Genomic DNA, 21,089 nt, shown 5'->3' with positions numbered 1-21,089 from the left:
ACAGAAAACAATAAAATTCTGTAAAGCGATTATCCTTCAGTAAAAAAAATAAATGAATTTTAAAAAAGCCATTTTAATAGTGGCAAACTCTACTTTCCCCCAATTTTTGAATATGGGCACAAAACCTGAGCCATATTTCCCCAGCCATACCAGGCATATGGTGATGAGGAATAGAGTGAGGTGACAGTGTCTCGAAGCAAAAATCATTTACTAAGGGTCATTTGCTTCATGTTTGAGTGGAATTCTTGCTGGCTTAATGTATGGTAGATTTTAATTTCTGTTTGGAGTGACCTGTTGCTCATATTATATTCCTGGGGAAAAAAATCATAAATTCCCATCTTAGGAATTATAGATCTTCCTGTTTTTTAAAAATAATACCTTCATTGAACCATAATTTACATACCATAAAATTCATTCTTTTAAAGTGTGCATACAATTCAGTGCTTTTTTAGCATATTCAGAGTTTGTATGTCATCATCATTATCTAACATCAGAATATTTTCATCACATTCAAAAATCCCACCCCTACTCATCAGCAGTCACTCCACAGTCTGCCTTGCCCTTCAAACCTTGGCAACTATGGCCTGTTTCTAAGGATTTGCCTATTCTGGGTGTTTCATATAAATGAATCCCAATATGTGGCTTTTGTGACCAGTTTCTCTCACTTACCATATTTTCAAGATTCATTCACATTGTTGCATGTATCAGGACTTCATTCTTTTTTATTGCTGAGAAATACACCTCTGTGATACATCCCCTTTATGTTTTCACATTTAAAAAAATTTTTTATTATTATTATTATATTTTTTACTTTACAATATTGTATTGGTTTTGCCATACATCAACATGCATCCGCCACGGGTGTACACGTGTTCCCCATCCTGAACCCCCTCCCACTTCCCTCCCCATACCATCCCTCTGGGTCATCCCAGTGCACCAGCCCCAAGCTTCCTGTATCCTGCATTGAACCTGGACTGTTATGAATAATGCTATCATGAACATTTGTTTACAAATTTTTGTATGAACATATGTTTTCACTTCTCTTGTGTGTATACCTAGTATTAGAATTTATGGCTAATATGGTGACTGTATCTGTAAGATTTTGAGGGATTCCTACACTGTTCCAATTTGTAACAGCAGCAGCATCCGAGGTTCTGGTTACCCACATCCTTGCCCAGGCTTGTCACTATCTGCTTTAATTCTAGCCGTCCTAAGGGGTGCGAACTGCTATCTCCCTGTGGTTTTGATTTGTGCTCCGTAATCACAGTTTCGTTGCACAGCTTTTCATATGCTTGTTGGCCATTTGTTTGTCTTCTTAGGAGAAATGCCTATTCAAATCCTGCGCCTATTTAAAAAAAATACGTTTATTTAGTTTGGCTGCTGGGTCTTCGCTGCTGCGGGCTGGTTACTGCCCAGTTGTGGCGCCCAGGCTTCTCACTCTGCTGGCTTCTCTTGTGAGCTCAGGCTCTAGGCTGAGTGGGCCCCGGTAGCTGTGGTGCTCAGGCTTAGTTGCCCTGCGGCCTGTGGGATCTTCCTGAAGCAGGGTTTGAATCAGCACCTCCTGCGTTGCAATGCAGATTCTTAAACACCGGACTACCACAGAAGCCCCTTTGTCAATTTTTTAAACTGGGTCATCTTTTTCTTTGAGTTGTAAGAGTTCTTTATGTATTCCGGATCGTTGTTGTTCAGTTGCTCAGTCATGTCATACTCTTTGTGACCCCCTGGACTGCAGCATGTCTGGCTTCCATCCTTCACTGTCTCCCGGAGTTTGCTCAGATTCAAGTCCATTGAGTTGGTGATGCCATCCAACCATCTCATCCTCTGTCGCTCTCTTCTCTTGGCCTCAATCTTTCCCAAATAGCAAGGAGAGGTAAGGAAGCCTTCTTAAGTGAACAATGCAAAGAAATAGAGGAAAACAATAGAATGGGAAAGACTGGAGATCTCTTCAAGAAAATTAGAGACACCAAGGGAACATTTCATTCAAAGATGGACACAATAAAGGACAAAAACAGTATTCTGGATATAAGTCCCTTATCAGATAAATGATTTGCAAATATTTTCTCCCATTCTCTCTGTTAATTTTAACAATGCCACATTGTTAGGATTTTGACATTATCTTTGAAGTTAACTTTTTTTCTAGATAAACTTCATGAAACCCAGGGGATTAATGGCACACACCTTCACCAAGAACTTGCTTGATGGCAGACAGTGGGTTAAGTTCTTCTCACATGTTACCACATTTTAATGTTTGTCAGAACATTAAGAGGTTGATACCATTCCTTTACTTAAGGGAGAAGGAACTGAGACTGAGAATTAATTTGCTGAAAGTGACCCAGCTACAAAGTGGCAGAATCTGCAAGTAAATTAAATTCTTCCTGCTTCCTGAGTCTATTTCTTCTTCACTTTAATTGTTAGCGGTTTGAGCAAGATAAGTGAACAATCAATATTGTATTCATCTGTAGTATAATTTGTATTAGATAAACATGCGTTTTATTCCTATGTTTTCTATCAAAAGTTGTCTAAATATCAATGCAATAAATGTCTTAAGTCATGTCCATGCATGTATGCTTAGCTCCCTTCAGTCATGTCTGACTCTTTCATGACCCCATGGGCTGTAACCTGCCAGGCTTCTCTATCCATGGGATTTCCCAGGCAAGAATACTGGAATGGGTTGCCATGCCCTCCTCCCAGGGATCTTACCCACCCAGGGATTGATCCTGCATCTCCTGCAGCTCCTGCATGGCAGGCAGATTTTTTACCACTGAGCCACCAGGGAAGCTCCCTCCCTAAGTCATATCCATTGGATACATTTCACTCCTGTCTCTTGCTCCTTCCCTTCTGCCTTTTTTCCTTCTTTGCTTTTTTCCTTTCTTTCCTCTCTCCTGTGCTCTTTCCACGTCCTTTTGTTTAGTCCTTACTATGCTTTAAGTGACTGAATCACACACACACACACACACACACACACACACACACACACACACATGCTTTAAGTGCCTGGATAAAGTGATGAATAAAGCACTCTCTGGTACTTATATAGTACAAGAAATCCCCCACATATGGAAGAGTTCTGTTCTTGGAGTGCATTCGTAAGTCCATCAAAGTTAGCCTAGGTAACTAACTGCCACAATCAGCTACATAGTACTGAACTGTAATATGTTTATAATACTTTTCACACAGGTAATACATAAAAAACAAACACAAAAAATAGAGAAAACATTTTTGATCTTACAGTATAGTACTTTGAAGAGTACAGCAGTACAGGACAACAGCTGGCATACAGGGGCTGTCATCAAATGAACAGGCAGGAAGGGTTACTGACTGGAGCGGGTAGAGGAGGTGGGAGATGGTGGAGTGAAGGATCGTCAGCAACAGGAGTTGGAGAGCAACCTTCAGCTTCATTTGCACTTGGCACTGATGAAACACACATTTGCATCTTTCAAAGTTTGCAACTTGAAGGTTCGCATGTAGGGGACTTACTGTAGTAGGAGATATGAACTGAAAATAAATGTTAGATATGGATAAACTTCAAATCAATTGCACCATCTCCCATGCTAGTAAGGTCATGCTTGTGTGCTATGCTTCAGCATTATGCAAACCAAGAACTCCCAGATGTCCAAGCTGGATTTAGAAAAGGAAGAGGGAGGTCAAATTGCCAACATTTGCTGGATTATAGAGAAAGCAAGGGAATTTCAGAAAAACATCTGTCTCTGTTTCATCAACTATTCTAAAGCCTTTGACTATATGGATCATGACAAATTGTGGAAAACTCTTAGAGAGATGGGAATACCAGACCATCTTACCTGTCTCCTGAGAAACCTGTATGCCGATCAAGAAGCAACAGTTAGAATGCTGTATGGGACAACTGATAGATTCAAGACTGAGAAAGGAGTACGACAGGGCTGTCTGCTGTCACTCTGTTTAACCTATACGCAGAGCACATCATGAGAAATGCAAGCTGGAATCAAGATAGGTGGGAGAAACATCAACAACCTCAGATATGTGGATGATACCACTCTAATGGCAGAAAGAGAAGAGGAACTAAAGAGCCTCTTGATGAAGGTGAAAGAAGAGTCAAAGAACTGGCTTAAGGCTAAATATTAAAAAACTAAGATCATGACATCTGGCCCCGTTAGTAGTGACAGATTTCCTCTTCTTGGGCTCCAGAATTACTGTGGATGGTGACTGCAGTCATGAAATCAGAAGATGATTGCTTCTTGGCAGAAGAACTGTGACAAACCTAGACAGTGTGTTGAAAAGCAGAGACATTTCTCTGCCGACAAAGGTCCATATAGTCAAGGCTGTGGTCTTCCCAGTGGTCTACGGTTGTGAGAGCTGGGCCATAAAGAAGGCAGAGCACCAAAGAATTGATGCTTGTGAACTATGGTGCTGGAGAAGACTCCTGAGAGTCCCTTGGGCAGCAGAGATCAAACCAGTTAATCTTAAGGGAAATCAACTCTGAATACTCATTGGAGGGACTGAAGCTGAAGCTGAATCTCTAATATTTTGGTCACCTGATACAAACAGCCAACTCATTGGAAAAGTCCCTGATGCTGGGAAAGATAGAGGGCAGAAGGAGAAGAGGATGAGATGGTTGGATGGCATCGCCAACGAATGGAAATGAACTTGGGCAGGCTTTGGGAGATGTTGAGGGACAGTGAGGTCTGGTGTGCTGCAGTCCATGGGGTCACAAAGAGTCAGACATGACTGGGCAACTGAACAACAATGATAACAAAAGCTTCAAATATCATGTATAATGATAGGCTGGCAGAATGATAAGAACTATGAAGTAGAAGCGGAGAAGGCGATGGCACCACACTCACTCCAGTGTTCTTGCCTGGAGAATCCTAGGGATGGGGGAGCCTCGTGGGCTGCAGTCTATGGGCCCGCACAGAGTTGGACAGGACTGAAGAGACTTAGCAGCAGCAGCAGCAGCATGAAGTAGAAGACAGCAAATGAATGGACAGAGGATATGCTAAATTACATGGTCACTGGGGAAGCTCTGGATAAAGGGTGAAGGGAGCCATGTGACTCTGGAGGGATATGTTTAAATATATTTTACATATGTTTAAGGACCATAATCTTCAGAAAACGAAGATCATGGCATCCGGTCCCATCACTTCATGGGAAATAGATGGGGAAACAGTGGAAACAGTGTCAGACTTTATTTTTTTGGGCTCCAAAATCACTGCAGATGGTGACTGCAGCCATGAAATTAAAAGATGCTTACTCGTTGGAAGAAAAGTTATGACCAACCTAGACAGCATATTCAAAAGCAGAGACATTACTTTGCCAACAAAGGTCCATCTAGCCAAGGCTATGGTTTTTCCAGTGGTCATGTATGGATGTGAGAATTGGATTGTGAAGAAAGCTGAGCACTGAAGAATTGATGCTTTTGAACTGTGGTGTTGGAGAAGACTCTTGAGAGTCCCTTGGACTGCAAGGAGATCCAACCAGTCCATTCTGAAGGAGATCAGCCCTGGGATTTCTTTGGAAGGAATGATGCTGAAGCTGAAACTCCAGTACTTTGGCCACCTCATGCGAAGAGTTGACTCATTGGAAAAGACTCTGATGCTGGGAAGGATTGGGGGCAGGAGGAGAAGGGGACGACAGAGGATGAGATGGCTGGATGGCATCACTGACTCGACGGACGTGAGTTTGAGTGAACTCTGGGAGTTGGTGATGGACAGGGAGGCCTGGTGTGCCGCAATTCATGGGGTTGCAAAGAGTCAGACACAACTGAGTGACTGAACTGATCTGAACTGAACTGAAGGACCAGGAGCTTTCCTTAGGTAAAATTATGCCCATATAAAAGCCAACCCTCATGCACTTGCTGGTCCAACAGAAGCCAAAAGCTATCCTTCCTGTTTATCAACAACAGCAGACATGTTCCTTCCTCTGACCAGACAGCTGTCTCTGCAGAGTCACACGGCTCCCTGCATCTTGACTTAGCTACCTCTGTAAAGATCCTATCTCTAAATATTGTCTTATTCTGAGAGACTGGGGGGTTAGGATTTCCACTGTGAATTTTGGGGGGAAGACAGTTCAGCTGGTAACAATGGGGAAAATAACAGTGCCTACCTAGAAGTGTTTAACAAACACTAAGAATAAGTAGGTAGAATAGTGTCTACCTCCTACAAGTGGTTTAGAGAAGTAATTAAGACAGCATATGCAAACTCTTAAAGCCGTTGCTGGCACAGGGTGAGTGCTGTTGGGTGTGCTGTGTAAGAGTGCTATTATCTTATTTATGTTCAGTCACACCTACATTGTGAGCTTGTTGAAGGAAGGAAAGCAGAGATTATATCGTAGCGTTTTTTATTATTTTTATCCATTATTTAAAAAATCTGCCTGCACCTAGTACTCTTCGTCCATTATGGATACTCAGCACACGTTTGTTTAATTAAACTTTCCATTCTTCTCGTTATCACCGGCATCTGCTCCTTCCCCAACCAGCTTTGCATCCCACCCTCCCTTTACTCCCAACTGGATCATAGATTTCACCTTCAGGTATTATACTAGCATTGACCAAGTTTTCTTTTGCAGCCATAGTATGCTGGGTTGTGTTTTTTTTTTTTTTCCTCTAGAGAGATTTTGGGAAGTCTCCTTTGTAGCTGAAAGTAAGGTCCAGCTGCTCACGGTGCAACAGCCAATAAAGAGGCAAGGTTGGGGAAAGAAAAGTTTGCTTTAGTTTCGATGCTGGCAAGCGGTGGGTGGGGTGGGAGGAGGAGGGTGGACTTTTATCCAAAATCCGATCCCACCTCTGGCAATCAGTGGGCAAGAGCTGTTATAGACGGAGGAAGGGGACTCCATGCAGTAACAGTACAGTCAGCTCTGACAGTCCTCTTGAAATTGGCCGTCAGTGGTCTGATCAGTGCCATCTTGATTGTTTTAAATAGTTAATCTTCAATTCCAGGGTCATTTTTTCCCCGTTTCTTTGAGGCCAGTTCTCAGAACTGCGACGCTGTGTCGTGCCTACAGTCTGGGCACCGTGTAGTTAACTTCTCCCATCTGCGGTTTCAGTATCTGTAAGACAGCTCATGGGATACGGCTCAGAATAGTATCTATAGTTCTTGAAAAGAAACTAAAGTTCTTAGATGCTTAATGACTACTGTGATTAATCTTGTTGAGCTCTTTTCCTTTGTTTCTGCATTTTCTCACTTCTCTGATTAAACTTATTCTTTGGCTAAGGTTTCTCACAGACAAAAGGCAGGCAGAGAACATGGAGGGGAAGGACCATAAGGTCCTGCTCTGTTTCATCCTCATATGAAATGTCAACTCTTGCCTTGCTTTTGACACGTATGGATCTTGCATGCTAATCAGCCTCTAAGACTTACATTTCCAAGCTTGTTAGAACAATAACTAGCATGTGTGATTCCCTTTCTGGATCTGAGGAGAGCCAAAGAGGGAAACCACTTTTGCCCATGAGTCTGATAGAAGTTTCTGAATTCTCATCCTGAAACAGTGGTGGCTAGGTTTATTTCTGCTAAATGTTTCACTTCTAGAATCTTCAGCCCTTCCATCCTGATGCAGAATAAGCCTAGTGCACCGGGCCTGATGACAGAGAACCAGCTGTGGTCACGCCAAAGGTCAGAGCCTCGCAACATGTTTCCTGAAATGTTTTCTTTAAAAAGTGGAGGAAAAACTGATAGGAAATGTGAGTTACAATCACAAACAGGTGTGAGAATGATCTTTGAAACAGCCTGAGGGAGTAGGCCACGTGTAGATCAGTCTTAACTTACTCTGAAAGCGGTTTTTATTGCCATCCACGAATCTAATTCTCTGTAAAAAACAGGGAGTTAATTACCATCGCGCTACACAGTTAATTTTTTTTCAGGCATATAACTATTTCTAAAGAATTCTGGGAACATTTGTTTGACTGGAAAAAGTGAGTTTCATGTTCTATGTCATAACTTTGTTCTCAGTAGAAAATCCAGGATAATGAAAAAAAATAATCAGGTTTGTGAAGGAAAAATATCACTTTTCTTTTATGAAGTTTGTAGACATCATTTGCCTACTTTTCATGATATAAAGTTGACAACACCTCTTGAATATATATGTTGTGTGTCTGAATAGCTTTAATTAGTTAACTTTGTGCTTTCCTTGAAGTGACTTTTTAAAGTTTTGAACTGCAAAATAAGGCCAGGATTCAAATCGGAATTAGAAAGAATGGGGCTGGCTGATTCATGTTTGCTATAAGACCATCACATTTGTCCTTTAATTTTATTTTGTAAAGATTTTTTTTTAAGCGTTACTCTCATTTATTGATACAGAGGTTAAAAAAAGATCTATTTGTATAGCTTACATTAGTACAGAGGCTTGAATGCCAGGTTTAGATTGTATCTAAAGATTTTTTTTTTTTGATGTGGATCATTTTAATTTTTTTTTTCAAACTTTTTGTTTTATATTGGGGTGTAGCCAGTTAACAAAGTTGTGATAGTTTCCATGAACAAAGAGTGACTCAGCCAAGCATGCACAAGGTATCTGCTCTCCCTCAAACCCCTCTCCCATCCAGGGAGTTCCTAACATTGAGCAGAGTTCCATGTGCTCTTCAGTAGGTGATGTGAACCATTTTTCAAAGTCTTTATTGAATTTATCACCATATCGCTTCTGGTTTTTTTGGCTGTGAGGCATGTGGGATCCTAGCTCCCCAGCCAGGGATGGAACCCGCCCGCCTCTCTCCCTGCACTGGAAGGCTGAGTCGCAACCCCTGGACCACCAGGGAAGTCCCAACACGTTCGTCCTTTTAAATTTTGTTTATTAGGCCCATATTCTATAGTACGTTTTATTTGACTGCAATGGCTATTAATGAATTCTTTGACAGTGGCTCTTTGTCACAGACATCTTTCTTGGCTCAGGGAACCTAACATGTAGGGATAATCTCCTGTTGAGGAGTTGCTTTCTTATCTGGTGACATTTATCTTTATCTAAGGCCAGCTGCCTGACGTCTCTTCAGGGCTCTGTTTATGGGGTTTGAACATCTATAAATGGAAACACTAGCTAACCAGAAATTATCGCCAGGGCTTTCTGATAGTGTCCTGGGCTCTCACAACTTGGAATGTCCTGCAATATCTAACATGTAAGCACATCACATCATTTTCTAGACAGAATCGGAATCTTGCCTTTTCTTTCTCTCTCTCTCTCATTCTCTTTCAACATGGACTTTGAAAAGCATGGAAAAGGAAGCTTATTAAATGAGAATTTAGAGGAGAAACTGACGGTAAGGCTGATATTTCACAAACACGGATTTATGATGTAACTAGCAGAGCAAAAGTCAGTTGTTATAGTGTGAAAACGTTATACCAGGCACCTGTGTTTCCCTGTTTTTCTGGTCAATGACCTTGAAATCAATGAGTTCCAAGGGTTTTACTGAAAACAATGTGATAAAATTATTAATATGATGTCATTACTAGAATGTGGGTAAATTAGATTTAGTTAAATGATATGGTTTATCTCTGTTTTAACAACCAGGATCCATTTATTTTGAGACCTGGTGGTGGTCACCTCAATACTGGGAGGTTATTTTCTTTACTTATATGAAGTTTAGCGAATATTCAAAACTCAATTTCAGAGATACCAGGAATGTGTGTCAAGGGAAATCTGAGTATTATGGACAATTTTAATTTTTTTATGGAAAAAGTTAATGATAAAATGTAAGGATAAAATTTACTTTTGAAAAAGTTTAGTTTTTGGCAGTAAAATTTGTAAAAGTTGCTTTACCTTGATACTAAGAAATTTAATGTCAGTAAACACAGTGGTCACTTCTGTTTGCTCAAACACAGAATGTGCTGTAACATAGATTAGAATGTATTGTTCATGGTTCACCTGATAGGTTTAGGAGATTAATTATGTTTATAAAGTTACTGAGGCTTCAGAGTTAATGTTAGAACAGGGCATGGCTTATTTTAATAGCTGTACAAGTAGCAAAAACTACAATTGTATTGACTATAAGACTATGGCTTCTTGAACTCATGAGAATGTGTTGTTCTGGATGTCTGACATTGAGATACATGCACTAGCAATGATATTAAAACCTGAAAGGTGGAAGAAAAAACCATATTGCGTTGAAAACTCCTAACGTATGTTAGAATTTCATGGTCTTGAAGAAATATATTGGATAAAATATATAAAACTTCTTCTTAAAGGATTTGGGTCATTTTGAATATTGACCGTGGACCTCTCTTCAGGTGATTGTTTAAACATGTCATGGCCCCAGACCCCTTTGCTTTTGGACTGTTTTAAAAAGTCTTATATTACTGTAGAACTAACTAGGGGTTTTGAATCAGGAAGATCTGATGAGAATCCTCACTCCATCACTTCTAAATGTGGGATGATGGGATTTTGTTTAAGCCTTTCGTGTCTCAGTTAAGTCGCTTGTTGATGGGGAGCAGTGATACTTAATCGGAAGGCTGTTACGAGCATCAACTATAATGTATGTGAAGTCCCTCGGCTGAACCTGTTATTTTCAAACTGCTTTTGGCCTGACTTACTTAGCAAGTACATATCCAGGCTTTGTTTACATAAAATGAGAAAGCTGAAATGCATTTCAAAGTAAAAGGAACACTCAGATATGTGAACTATAAGGCTTAGGAGTTATAAAACCTTGATGGAACCAGATAGATGGTTAATAAATACACCAGTAAGAGTTGCTATGAACGAGTGTGAAATTGGATCCAGAGCTCACTGGCAGTCTTTTAGAGGAATAATAAACATAGTGGACAAGGGGCAAGTGAACAAAAGTGAAAATGAACTCTTGGTGTATAAACGTTTCACTGCCCGGGAGGTCAAAGGTGCCCGAATCTCTCCGGAACACAGCTCTGAATCAAGAAGTGAGCAAAAACCTCTCTTTAGAGGCAGTAATTGTCATAACATTCATGGACTTTTGTCTGGAGGGGAAGCCTAGGACTGGCCCCTGATTAATTTCCAGGAGATTTGCAGGAAAATCTGGGGTGGATCAGAAGGCGCCAGAATATCCAATCTGTACTGAGCATAGGCGGTTCTCAGGGAGGGCAGGAACACAGTAAATAAAGTTCAGTACTTGGGAAAGTTACCTGTGCAGATAAATAGATAAATAAGTAAATGGTGCTAGTACTCAGCTGCTCAGTCGTGTCTGATTCTTTGTGCCCGTGTGGACTGTAGCCTGCCAGGGTCCTCTGTCTTTGGGTTTTTCCAGGCAAGAATATTGGAGTGGGTTGCCAGTTCCTACTCCAAAAATAAGTAAATAATATAACAAGTAAAATTAAAGCAAGAAATCTTGACTACTTTCCAAACTCCTTTTATTTTAGATGATTAAATGCATCAACAAAGAATTTCACTTACATTGATCTTTAACTGAAATTTATTAATGAAAAAGAAAATACAGTATTAACAGAGTAAAAATAGTCATGCATCTCAGAGCATTCTGACTTAATGGTGGTTTCTTTCTCTTAAAAGGTGATAAGAACAAATAGATCTCACACATAAGCCTAATAATTTCTATCACATCAGTTAGTATATCTCGAGACAATTCTATCTTCCCAAGTAATAAATGTTCAATAAATATCACAAAAATCATCATAATGAGAAGGGTACAACAGCCAACTCATTTTATACGGATGCTTGGTAGAAACAAATGAACACAGTGGAACTGACTGCTGTGTTTTTTACTCAAAAAACATTGCTTTTTTGAGTAAAAGTAACTATCTGAGATTGAGAAAGAAATTAATCATCTGACAGTTTGTTAAACAGGATGTGTATAATATAAGAAGCTTAAAACTGGTATTTTAAGTAAAATTTTACCTTTAATTATTAAAATTTTTTTACTTATTTTAAATTTGAGGGTGAAAGACTTATCCTATGACATGTAGATTTCCTTAGGATCCACAAAAACATTCTCCTCAATTTTAGGGAAAGAGAATCATGACTCTTTTGAATACAATGAAAGAGAAATGATGTGGAAGAAAAAATGATGGGTAAAATATAAGTATACAAAACATACATTTAAAAATTCTGTGGTAATCCAGTGAAGGGTAGTACTTTAAGGTTAAATCAACTATCAATTTATAGATTCAATAATAAAAGTAAAATCTTTTTCTAAGAAGAAATCTGTTAGCAAACAAAACGCAAAACTACTGTTTTGGCTATAATTCCCGATATCATTGTTGAGTTTTGTTTGGAGCATTTTCAAAGAGTCAACTTCATGTCTGTCCTGAGAAACAAAAAGATCCTTTCAGATCGGTATGTATTCCTGAATGCCCATTTGAACAAGACATGTGCTAAGGGCTGCCACGGAACATGCTTGATAAAGCCTCGGCCATCGAGGAGATTATTATGTTTTGATTGTTTTTTAGTAGATTATAAAGGAATAATGGTAAGCTTAAGTAGCTTAGAAATATTCTAAGGGTGCAAAACATAAACATTCCAAATTTTTTCATTCTTACATAGACTCGGGACAGCAAGACTATATATAATTACTCATCAGAATGTCTTAACAATGAGAACAATCGTGAAGCATTTTATGCAGTAACATATTTTGTTTCATTATAATATCAACTGCTGGAGGAGATCACAGAGAGAACATGACCTCTGGTTGACCCAAGAGCAAGACCAGGCAGTGGAAGCCTCCTCCCTGGTCCCCTGTCCTTAGAATATGAATTCTGTCTACTGTTCCCACAGTGGGAGCTGTTTCAGGGATGCAGCCTTGAGAAGAAGGGGATGCTGAGACTGTCTGGGTGGGACAGTCTGACTGGACCCAGGTAGGACCTCTCTGTAAACTTCTAAGATTCTGACAGGCAATCCAGGAGATTGACTTCTCTTGCTGATGCCCAAGAAAGCCTTGTATGTAAGATCCCTGTTTATTAAACCTTCCACCCACCTTCTGGAGTCTCTGCCCCTTCTCTGGTCTCTTCAAAACCCCCCCTGTATGATAACCAATTTCAAATTTCACCCAGCAAACTCCCAAGGCATCAAACCAACATCTGCATACCTATTTATTTTTCTTATTGTATCTAACTAGGGTCCCTGGTAACAGGCACTTAGTAGGTGCTTACATATCTGAACAAAAAAGTGTAGACTACTGCCAATGTTTTTGGTGTGTTATTGAGAGATTATTTTCTGTACAGCTTGAGTGTTGTTTCTGATCTATGCATTATTTCTGACAAGGTAGCATCACATAATACAATAAGTGGTAAATTTAAGTTTGTAATTCTCTGGAGGAAAGGTGCTGAATCTCTGTATCTTTATATCATAATTGATTGCCCTAGATCCTTAATACACTAATTCTGGTGATGACCAAGATGAAGGGAAGTGGAGAACAAACAAACAATATTTCCTTTTCTTTGACATTTGGTCATTTATCTTGAAAACTTCCTTCCATTTCTTTGCTATTTGTGAGAGTGGTCCAGTGACCCTTGCTATGTTCTGGACTTCACTGAGAAGTTGTTCTGAATGCCCACTGTGTCTGGTTACTCTGATGTAGAGAATAGGAGTTAATCTGTGCCCAAACCTTAACTCCTCCATGCTACTGGCTCATTCGGTTTTACGGGTGGCACCGTCACGGAGAATGGCAGGCATCTGCGCGTCTCTGAGAATGCCGCTGACCTCTCTGGCACGTCTGTGGTGCCTGCTGTGAATTCTACACGCCTCCCAACATGGCCCATTCGTCATCAGTATATTTTGAATTTAACTGTTTGGGAGAGCCAAAGCTCTGTAATAAGCTGACACTCAACATACTCTGTGGAAATAATTATTTTTCACAAAACAGATGGGTGGTACTGAACACAATTTTATGGTAAGCAGCTCAGTAAGCCTCCCTTGACTGGAAGGCAAACAGAGGAAACTCAGAACTAGCTTCTCTGAATTCCTGAGCTCAGCGTCACTTCCGAACTTTTAGTGAGATCAAGTCAGTTGGTCTCATATCTTACAGGGGTAGACCTCCTCTGAGAAGTCAGTAGAGGGGCATAGGATTGATCAGTCTGTACCAGGTATTAGGGAGTTGATTGATTAAGACGTGCTCTCCAAAGAACTGAAACAGCCCTCAAGCATTGTGAGTAGTAAGAAGATTCTGGTTTCACCCTAGGTGAAGATGTATAGTTGCACAGAGTAACCATGAGTCCTGACCACTGGCAAGTCAAGGTAAAAAACTAAGTAACTACTCTTAGAGCTCTCTTTCATGAGAAATAGTCCCACCCGACGGAGGGGCCTGGTAGGCTGCAGTCATGGGGTCGCTAAGAGTCGGGCACAACTGAGCGACTTCACTTTCACTTTTCACTTTCATGCACTGGAGGAGGAAATGGTACCCCACTCCAGTATTCTTGCCTGGAGAATCCCAGGGACGGAGGAGCCTGGTGGGCTGCCGTCTGTGGGGTCGTGCAGAGTCGGACACGACTGAAGCGACTTAGCAGCAGTAGCAGCAGCAACCTCTCTCTGGCCTCCTGTTCATAGAGCCAGTAACACATTTTTAAAGCTATCCGAAGAATCTGTAGCATGATATAAAGAACGGAGGGAGGAGATGAGACACCGTGATGCCATAATGGTGATGGGTCACTGTCATGGGAATCAGTGGGAAACTGTCAAAGCAGTGGGAACTGACTCTTCTTTTAAAACTAATTTTTACTGGAGTGTAGTTGCTTTACAATGTTGTGTTCGTTTCTGCTGTGCAGTCAAGTAAATCAGTTGCGTATATGCATGCATCGACCTCTGTATAGTTCCTTCCTGGTTAGGTCACCACAGAGCACCGAGTAGAGTTCCCTGCTCTGCCGTAGGTCCTCACGAGTTGTCTGCGTAACGTAGAGTAGTGTGTATATGTCAGTCTCCATCTCCCGGTTCATCCCGCCCGTCCTTCACTCCTTGGGAACCTTAAGTTTGTTCTCTACATCTGTACTCTATTTCTGCTTTGCAAATAAGTTCATTTGTACCGTTTTTCTAGATCCCACGTATAAATGATGTTATATGATACTTGTTTTTCTGTTTCTGACTATGTCTCTGCAAATGGCACTATTTCATCCCTTCTTTGGCTGAGTAATACTCCTTTGTGTATTCATATATACACACACAAGTCTTTCCTGTCCATTCCTCTGTCAGTGGACATGTGTAAATTGCTCCGTCTTGGCTGTTGGAGACAGTGCTGCCTTGCACACTGGGTGCAGGGGCACGCATCCTTTTGAACTATGGTTTTGTCTGGATATGTGCTGAGGAGCGGTGTTGCTGGATCATATGGTAGCTCTGTTTTTAGCTTTTTAAGGAGCCTCCATACTGTTCTCCATAATGGCTGCACCAATTTTGTAGTTGAGTCTTAATGGGCATCATGGCAGAATAAGGTGAGGCTGGGAAAATGATGAGTTAGGGTAGGTGAGTGCATGTAGGTGTTCTGGGGACCATTCTAACATATCTATGAAAATCAGAACAGAGAACCTACGTGTGTGTGTGTGTTCTGGGGACCATTCTAATATATCTATGAAAATCAGAATGGAGAACCTACGTGTGTGTGTGTGTGTCTGTGTTCTGGGGACCATTCTAACATATCTGTGAAAATCAGAACAGAGAACCTACACGTGTGTGTGTGTGCATGCGCATGTGTGTGTGTGTGTGTGTGTGTGTGTGTGTGTGATGAGGACTTCTTATTCCAAAGAAGAGGCTTTCTTCCTAAGTGCCTATGTGGTGAAAAACATGTTGTATCTGAGGCTATGGAAGGTTGTATTTGTCTGGCTTTTGACAAGTCACTTAACCTTTGGTGTCCTGGGGGTTCCCTGGTGGCTTAGTCAGTAAAGAATGTGCCTGAAATGCAGGAGATCTGGGTTCTGTCTCTGAGTTGGGAAGATCCCCTGGAGGAGGGCATGGAAATCCACTCCAGTGTTCTTGCCTGGAGAATCCCATGGACAGAGGAGCCTGGTGGGCTACAGTCCATGGGGTCACAAAGAGCTGGACACGACTGAGTGACTAACACTAGCTAGTGTCCTAGCTAAGAGGCTAGGTTGTACAAGGCTGGGTTGGATTTGTCAAGATTGTTATTCTCTCTGAAACTTTGAGTCTCTAGCAAAATACCCTTTGGCTGTGTGCTGATTAAATTTTTTCCATGGCAAAGAATGTCTGTTTATACAAACATTGAAATAATTTGTGTTTTTATGTCATCACTGACCAAATGTAAAACAGAAGTCGTCATGATTAGATTAAACCTTCCTTGCAGTATAGGAAGTTCACAGTTCAGTGCTCACAAATTGAATTGCATATATTTTCAATGTTTTCACTGAGAAACGACAAAGATTTGAGAACTGGATCATGGGGGAAAATTATGGAATCGATGAAGAAAAAAGCATGTAATTGCTTCAATATTAACACTGAAATATTATCAAAATAAGGCATTCTGTTTTCTTACAGCAGTACATAAAGTGGGCTCTGTGTTTTCATCAGGAGTAGCAATTTACAAAATATGGGCTCTGTGTTTTAAATGTTATTTCTGAGATGGTTTGTTTAGGGCGTATTCATTCCCTCTTGTAGTTCTCGCTGCTCCTTGCAATGTGCCTGACACAGATAACTTGGTCCCTTTGCAACTCTAATTTTAGTCCCTTTTGCATCACTGAGGTTGAGGAAAAAGTGGATTGCACACGAATGGCAAAATCCTAGCCACCATTTCCATTTTTCTTTTTTCTCAAAGGGAAAAAAATGAGGGCTGAGTCTATTAGAACCCAGGGCAGGGAGGGGAAGAGAAAAGTGAAACTGATAAGGATCCAGATTTCTACTTTATGGTTCACAGGAAGTTCTTGAAGCCAAACCAGTCCTTTGAAAATCACTGCTAATTAAAGCAGTGTCTGCTGATAATGTAAGTCTGAGATGCGCTGTTTGAATGGGTCTTTTGCTGGAGCTCTGTGTGCTGACGAGTAGAAGAAAGATGGATGGTGGGCTCTCACCGAGCTGTGATTTCACAGCGATGTTTGTAACACCCTGTACTGCGGTGAGGTGGTTCCTAGGTTCTCGTTGTGGGAATTAACAATGACTTAACTAGCCGCGCGTGCTGTCCGGGGTATGGCTTCCCCCAGGGAATGGCAAGCAGACTGTGGTATTAGTGATGCAAGCACGTTAGAGAGTCGAGGGCTTTGTTTTGCTGCCTGATCATAAAAATAAGGAGATGGCTTTTTAAAATGGCGAGAGGGTGTCTGCGATTTAACAGCCGGCGTTTCTCTTTTATTTATAACCTGAGATTTTCTGGAGCGTCCTTTCGTCACTTTCCTTCTCAGTTAAGTGGGGGTTTCCTTGCACAGGTAGCTTCTGGGGAAGATGTCCCCACAGTTTTTTCTCCAAGATTGGCCTTGTGTCTGTCAGGATGTAGCCATTCAGAGACCACTTCATGCTCATGAGTACTGCCTTGATGATGTTCATTTTCAGAGCAGAGGAGAGAGCTCACAGGATTGCTTTCCTGAACCTGTTCCACTTTGCTGGGATGTCACGTCATCATGGGGAAGCTGAATGAGAAAATGTCAGCTTGAATTAATAAGCTTATTAGAGAAAGGGCAGCTCTTTTAGAAAACGTGAAGGTAATATGGAAAAAATCAAATGTTTTCTGATTTCTGGTTTGCTTTTCCAGTGGACCTCAGCTTTCAACCTGGGAATTCCTGTCTGTTTGTCATTCCGTTGGCTTCTTCTCATTCATTCATTCATCCATCCAGCCTGGGAGTTCGCTGCGTGTAGCTTGTGACTTTCTGCCCACCCGTTCTCCTTTGCACGGCAAGTGGAAGAAGAAGTGGGATGGGTCTTAGAGACCGCCAAAGAATTCTCTTCTTTGCAGCCCACCTACAGTCCTGCCCTGTGAAATTTGCCTTCCTTGGCTCTGGTGCCTCCAGGGTTTGGACAGGCATCTATCAGGGCCCCTTCCTAGCTGCAGCTCTGCTTCATAGCGCAATGCACCTCCATCTCCTATCTTCCAGGAACTTACGGCACACAGCTTCATGCTGATTCCCCTCCTATGATAGGTCTCTTATAGTTGTGGGTTTATTCTTTTAGATTCCTTTTCTCTCCTTTTAAAGCAGTCCAGAGGAGGATGTGAGGGAAATGCCTGGGTTCCTTCAGTCTTCTCGAACCAAAAGACGTGTCAAAAGTCAATCTTCCTCAATGTTCAGTGTTGGAAAATCTTTTCAGTAGGTGGTGAGTGTTGTCAAACACCCAGATTCTTCATTGAGAGAGAGGTTCTGATGTATAAATGTTGTATAAGCCATGCTATATGGTGTGCCAAGAAATATTCTGAGCATGTAATTAAAAATATTATGCTGTTTCTGAAAGTTGGAAAATGAATGTTATTGTTTTGACCCTGCTTCTTTGTGCCATAGTGATGGTGGTGGTTCAATGCAAGGACTCTGGGGTGAGCGTTCAAATCCAGGCTCTTACGTGATCATTCTACATCAGCTTCGGTTTCCTTACCTCTAAAACAGGATGTGACTCGCCTCCCAGGGCCGTTATATGGACTGGCAATGAGGAAATTTTGGAAAAGCACTTGCATACAACAAGCTTCAATAAACAGGAGTCATTAGACAAAAGGAAATCACAATGGGGTACAAGTTACAGAAACCCTGGATTTGTGTCTGGGGTTTGTCCTCTGCGAGAGAATGTGATTTCTTTTTAAAAATTTTTGTCCACACTACACAGCATGTGGGATCATAGTTTCCTGACCAAAAGTCAAATCCTCACATCCTGCAATAGAAGCAAGGAGTCTTAACCACAGGACCACTAGGGAAGTCCTGAGGCTGTGATTTCAAACCAGAGGCAATGCTTAGAAGGTGTGCCAGCATCAAAATTCTAAGCTTTAATTTTGTCTCTCCTGGAAGGTGACAAAATTTCAAAAGTAAGAGTGTTTATTTTATTTTTCCCAATTATTTTAACTTTAATTAATTTTTATTGGAGTAGAGTTGCTTTACAGTGTTGGTTAGTTTCTTTTTTTTTTTTTTCTTTAATAGAAAATTATTTAATTAGTATACATGTGTTCCCCATCCTGAACCCTCCTCCCTCCTCCCTCCCCACACCATCCCTCTGGGTCATCCCAGTGCACCAGCCCCAAGCATCCAGCATCGTGCATTGAACCTTGACTGGCACCTCGTTTCATACATGACGTTTCACATGTTTCAATGCCATTCTCCCAAATCTTCCCACCCTCTCCCTCTCCCACAGAGTCCATAAGACTGTTCTATACATCAGTGTCTCTTTTGCTGTCTCGTATACAGGGTTATCATTACCATCTTTCTAAATTCCATATATATGCGTTAGTATACTGTATTGGTGTTTTTCCTTCTGGCTTACTTCACTCTGTATAATAGGCTCCAGTTTCATCCACCTCATTAGAACTGATTCAAATGTATTATTTTTAATGGCTGAGTAATACTCCATTGTGTATATGTACCACAGCTTTCTTATCCATTCATCTGCTGATGGACATCTAGGTTGCTTCCATGTCTTGGCTATTATAAACAGTGCTGCGATGAACATTGGGGTACACGTGTCTCTGTCCCTTCTGGTTAGTTTCTACTGGACGGCAAAATGAATCAGCCCTACATATATGTGTATCCTTTCCCTTTGGACTTCCTTCCCGTTCAGGTCATTGTAGAGCATTAAGTAGAGTTCCCTGTGTATACAGTAGGTTCTCATTGTTATCTATTTTATGTATAGTATCATTAGTTTCTGTAGATCAATCCCGATCTCTTAATTCCTCATAGCATCCTACTTCCCCCTTTGATATCCATACATTTGTTCTCTATATCTGTGTCTCTATTTCTGCTTTGCAGATAAGATCATTTATACCATTTTTATAGATTCCATATATATATGCATTAATGTATGATATTTGTTTTTCTCTCTCTGACTTATTTCTCTCTGTATGACACTCTCCAGGTACATCTGCATCTCTACAAATGAACCATTTCATTCCTTTTTATGGCTGAGTAATATTCCATTATATACATGTACCACATCTTCTTTATCCATTCCTCTGTTGATGGGCATTTAGGTTGCTTCCACATCCTTGCTATTGTAAACAGTGCTGCAATGAACATTGGGGTGCGTGCATCTTTTTGAATTACGGTTTTCTCACAATTGCACTCATCTCACATGCTAGTAAAGTAATGCTCAAAATTCTCCAAGCCAGGCTTCAGCAATATGTGAACTGTGAACTTCCTGATGTTCAAGCTGGTTTTAGAAAAGGCAGAGGAACCAGAGATCAGATTGCCAACATCAGCTGGATCATAGAAAAAGCAAGAAAGTTCCAGAAAAACATGTATTTCTGCTTTATTGACTATGCCAAAGCCTTTGACTGTGTGGATCACAATAAACTGTGGAAAATTCTGAAAGAGATGGGAATACCAGACCACCTGATCTGCCTCTTGAGAAATTTGTATGCAGGTCAGGAAGCAACAGTTAGAACTGGACATGGAACAACAGACTGGTTCCAAATAGGAAAAGGAGTATGTCAAGTCTGTATATTGTCACCCTGCTTATTTAACTTATATGCAGAGTATATCATGAGAAATGCTGGACTGGAAGAAACACAAGCTGGAATCAAGATTGCCAGGAGAAATATCAATAACCTCAGATATGCAGATGACACCACCCTTATGGCAGAAAGTGAAGAGGAACTCAAAAGCCTCTTGATGAAAGTGAAAGTGGAGAGTGAAAAAGTTGGCTTAAAGCTCAACATTCAGAAAACAAAGATCATGGCATCTGGTCCCATCACTTCATGGGAAATAGATGGGGAAACAGTGGAAACAGTGTCAGACTTTATTTTTTTGGGCTCTAAAATCACTACAGATGGTGACTGCAGCCATGAAATTAAAAGATGCTTACTCCTTGGAAGGAAAGTTATGACCAACCTAGATAGCATATTCAAAAGCAGACACATTACTTTGCCAACAAAGGTTCGTCTAGTCAAGGCTATGGCTTTTCCAGTGGTCGTGTATGGATGTGAGAGTTGGACTGTGAAGAAGGCTGAGCACTGAAGAATTGATGCTTTTGAACCGTGGTGTTGGAGAAGACTCTTGAGAGTCCCATGGACTGCAAGGAGATCCAACCAGTCCATTCTGAAGGAGATCAGTCCTGGGATTTCTTTGGAAGGAATGATGCTAAAGCTGAAACTCTAGTACTTT

At 40.9% G+C, this 21,089-nt stretch overlaps 1 protein-coding gene across 5 annotated transcripts in view; it reads left to right on the top strand.

Moving 5' to 3' along the window:
* The window catches only part of MLIP (muscular LMNA interacting protein), a 295,821-nt gene that overhangs the window by 2,822 nt on the left and 271,910 nt on the right, over positions 1-21,089 (top strand). For 3 of the 5 annotated variants that reach the window (XM_061397826.1, XM_061397832.1, XM_061397820.1), the window contains exon 1: positions 9,025-9,214. The exons of 1 other annotated variant lie outside the window; for it this stretch is intronic. In XM_061397826.1, the coding sequence (XP_061253810.1) occupies positions 9,152-9,214 (63 nt within the window). In that variant the 5' untranslated portion in view covers positions 9,025-9,151. Of the gene's footprint in view, positions 1-9,024; positions 9,215-21,089 lie in introns of those variants that run through there. One more of the 5 variants, XM_061397835.1, reaches the window with a different exon arrangement.

This window comes from Bos javanicus, chromosome 23 (genome assembly GCF_032452875.1).
Source record: "Bos javanicus breed banteng chromosome 23, ARS-OSU_banteng_1.0, whole genome shotgun sequence".
In the NCBI taxonomy this organism is placed as follows: domain Eukaryota; kingdom Metazoa; phylum Chordata; class Mammalia; order Artiodactyla; family Bovidae; genus Bos; species Bos javanicus.
Note: the sequence above shows the minus strand (reverse complement) of the source record. Positions and strands in the feature narration are given on the sequence as shown.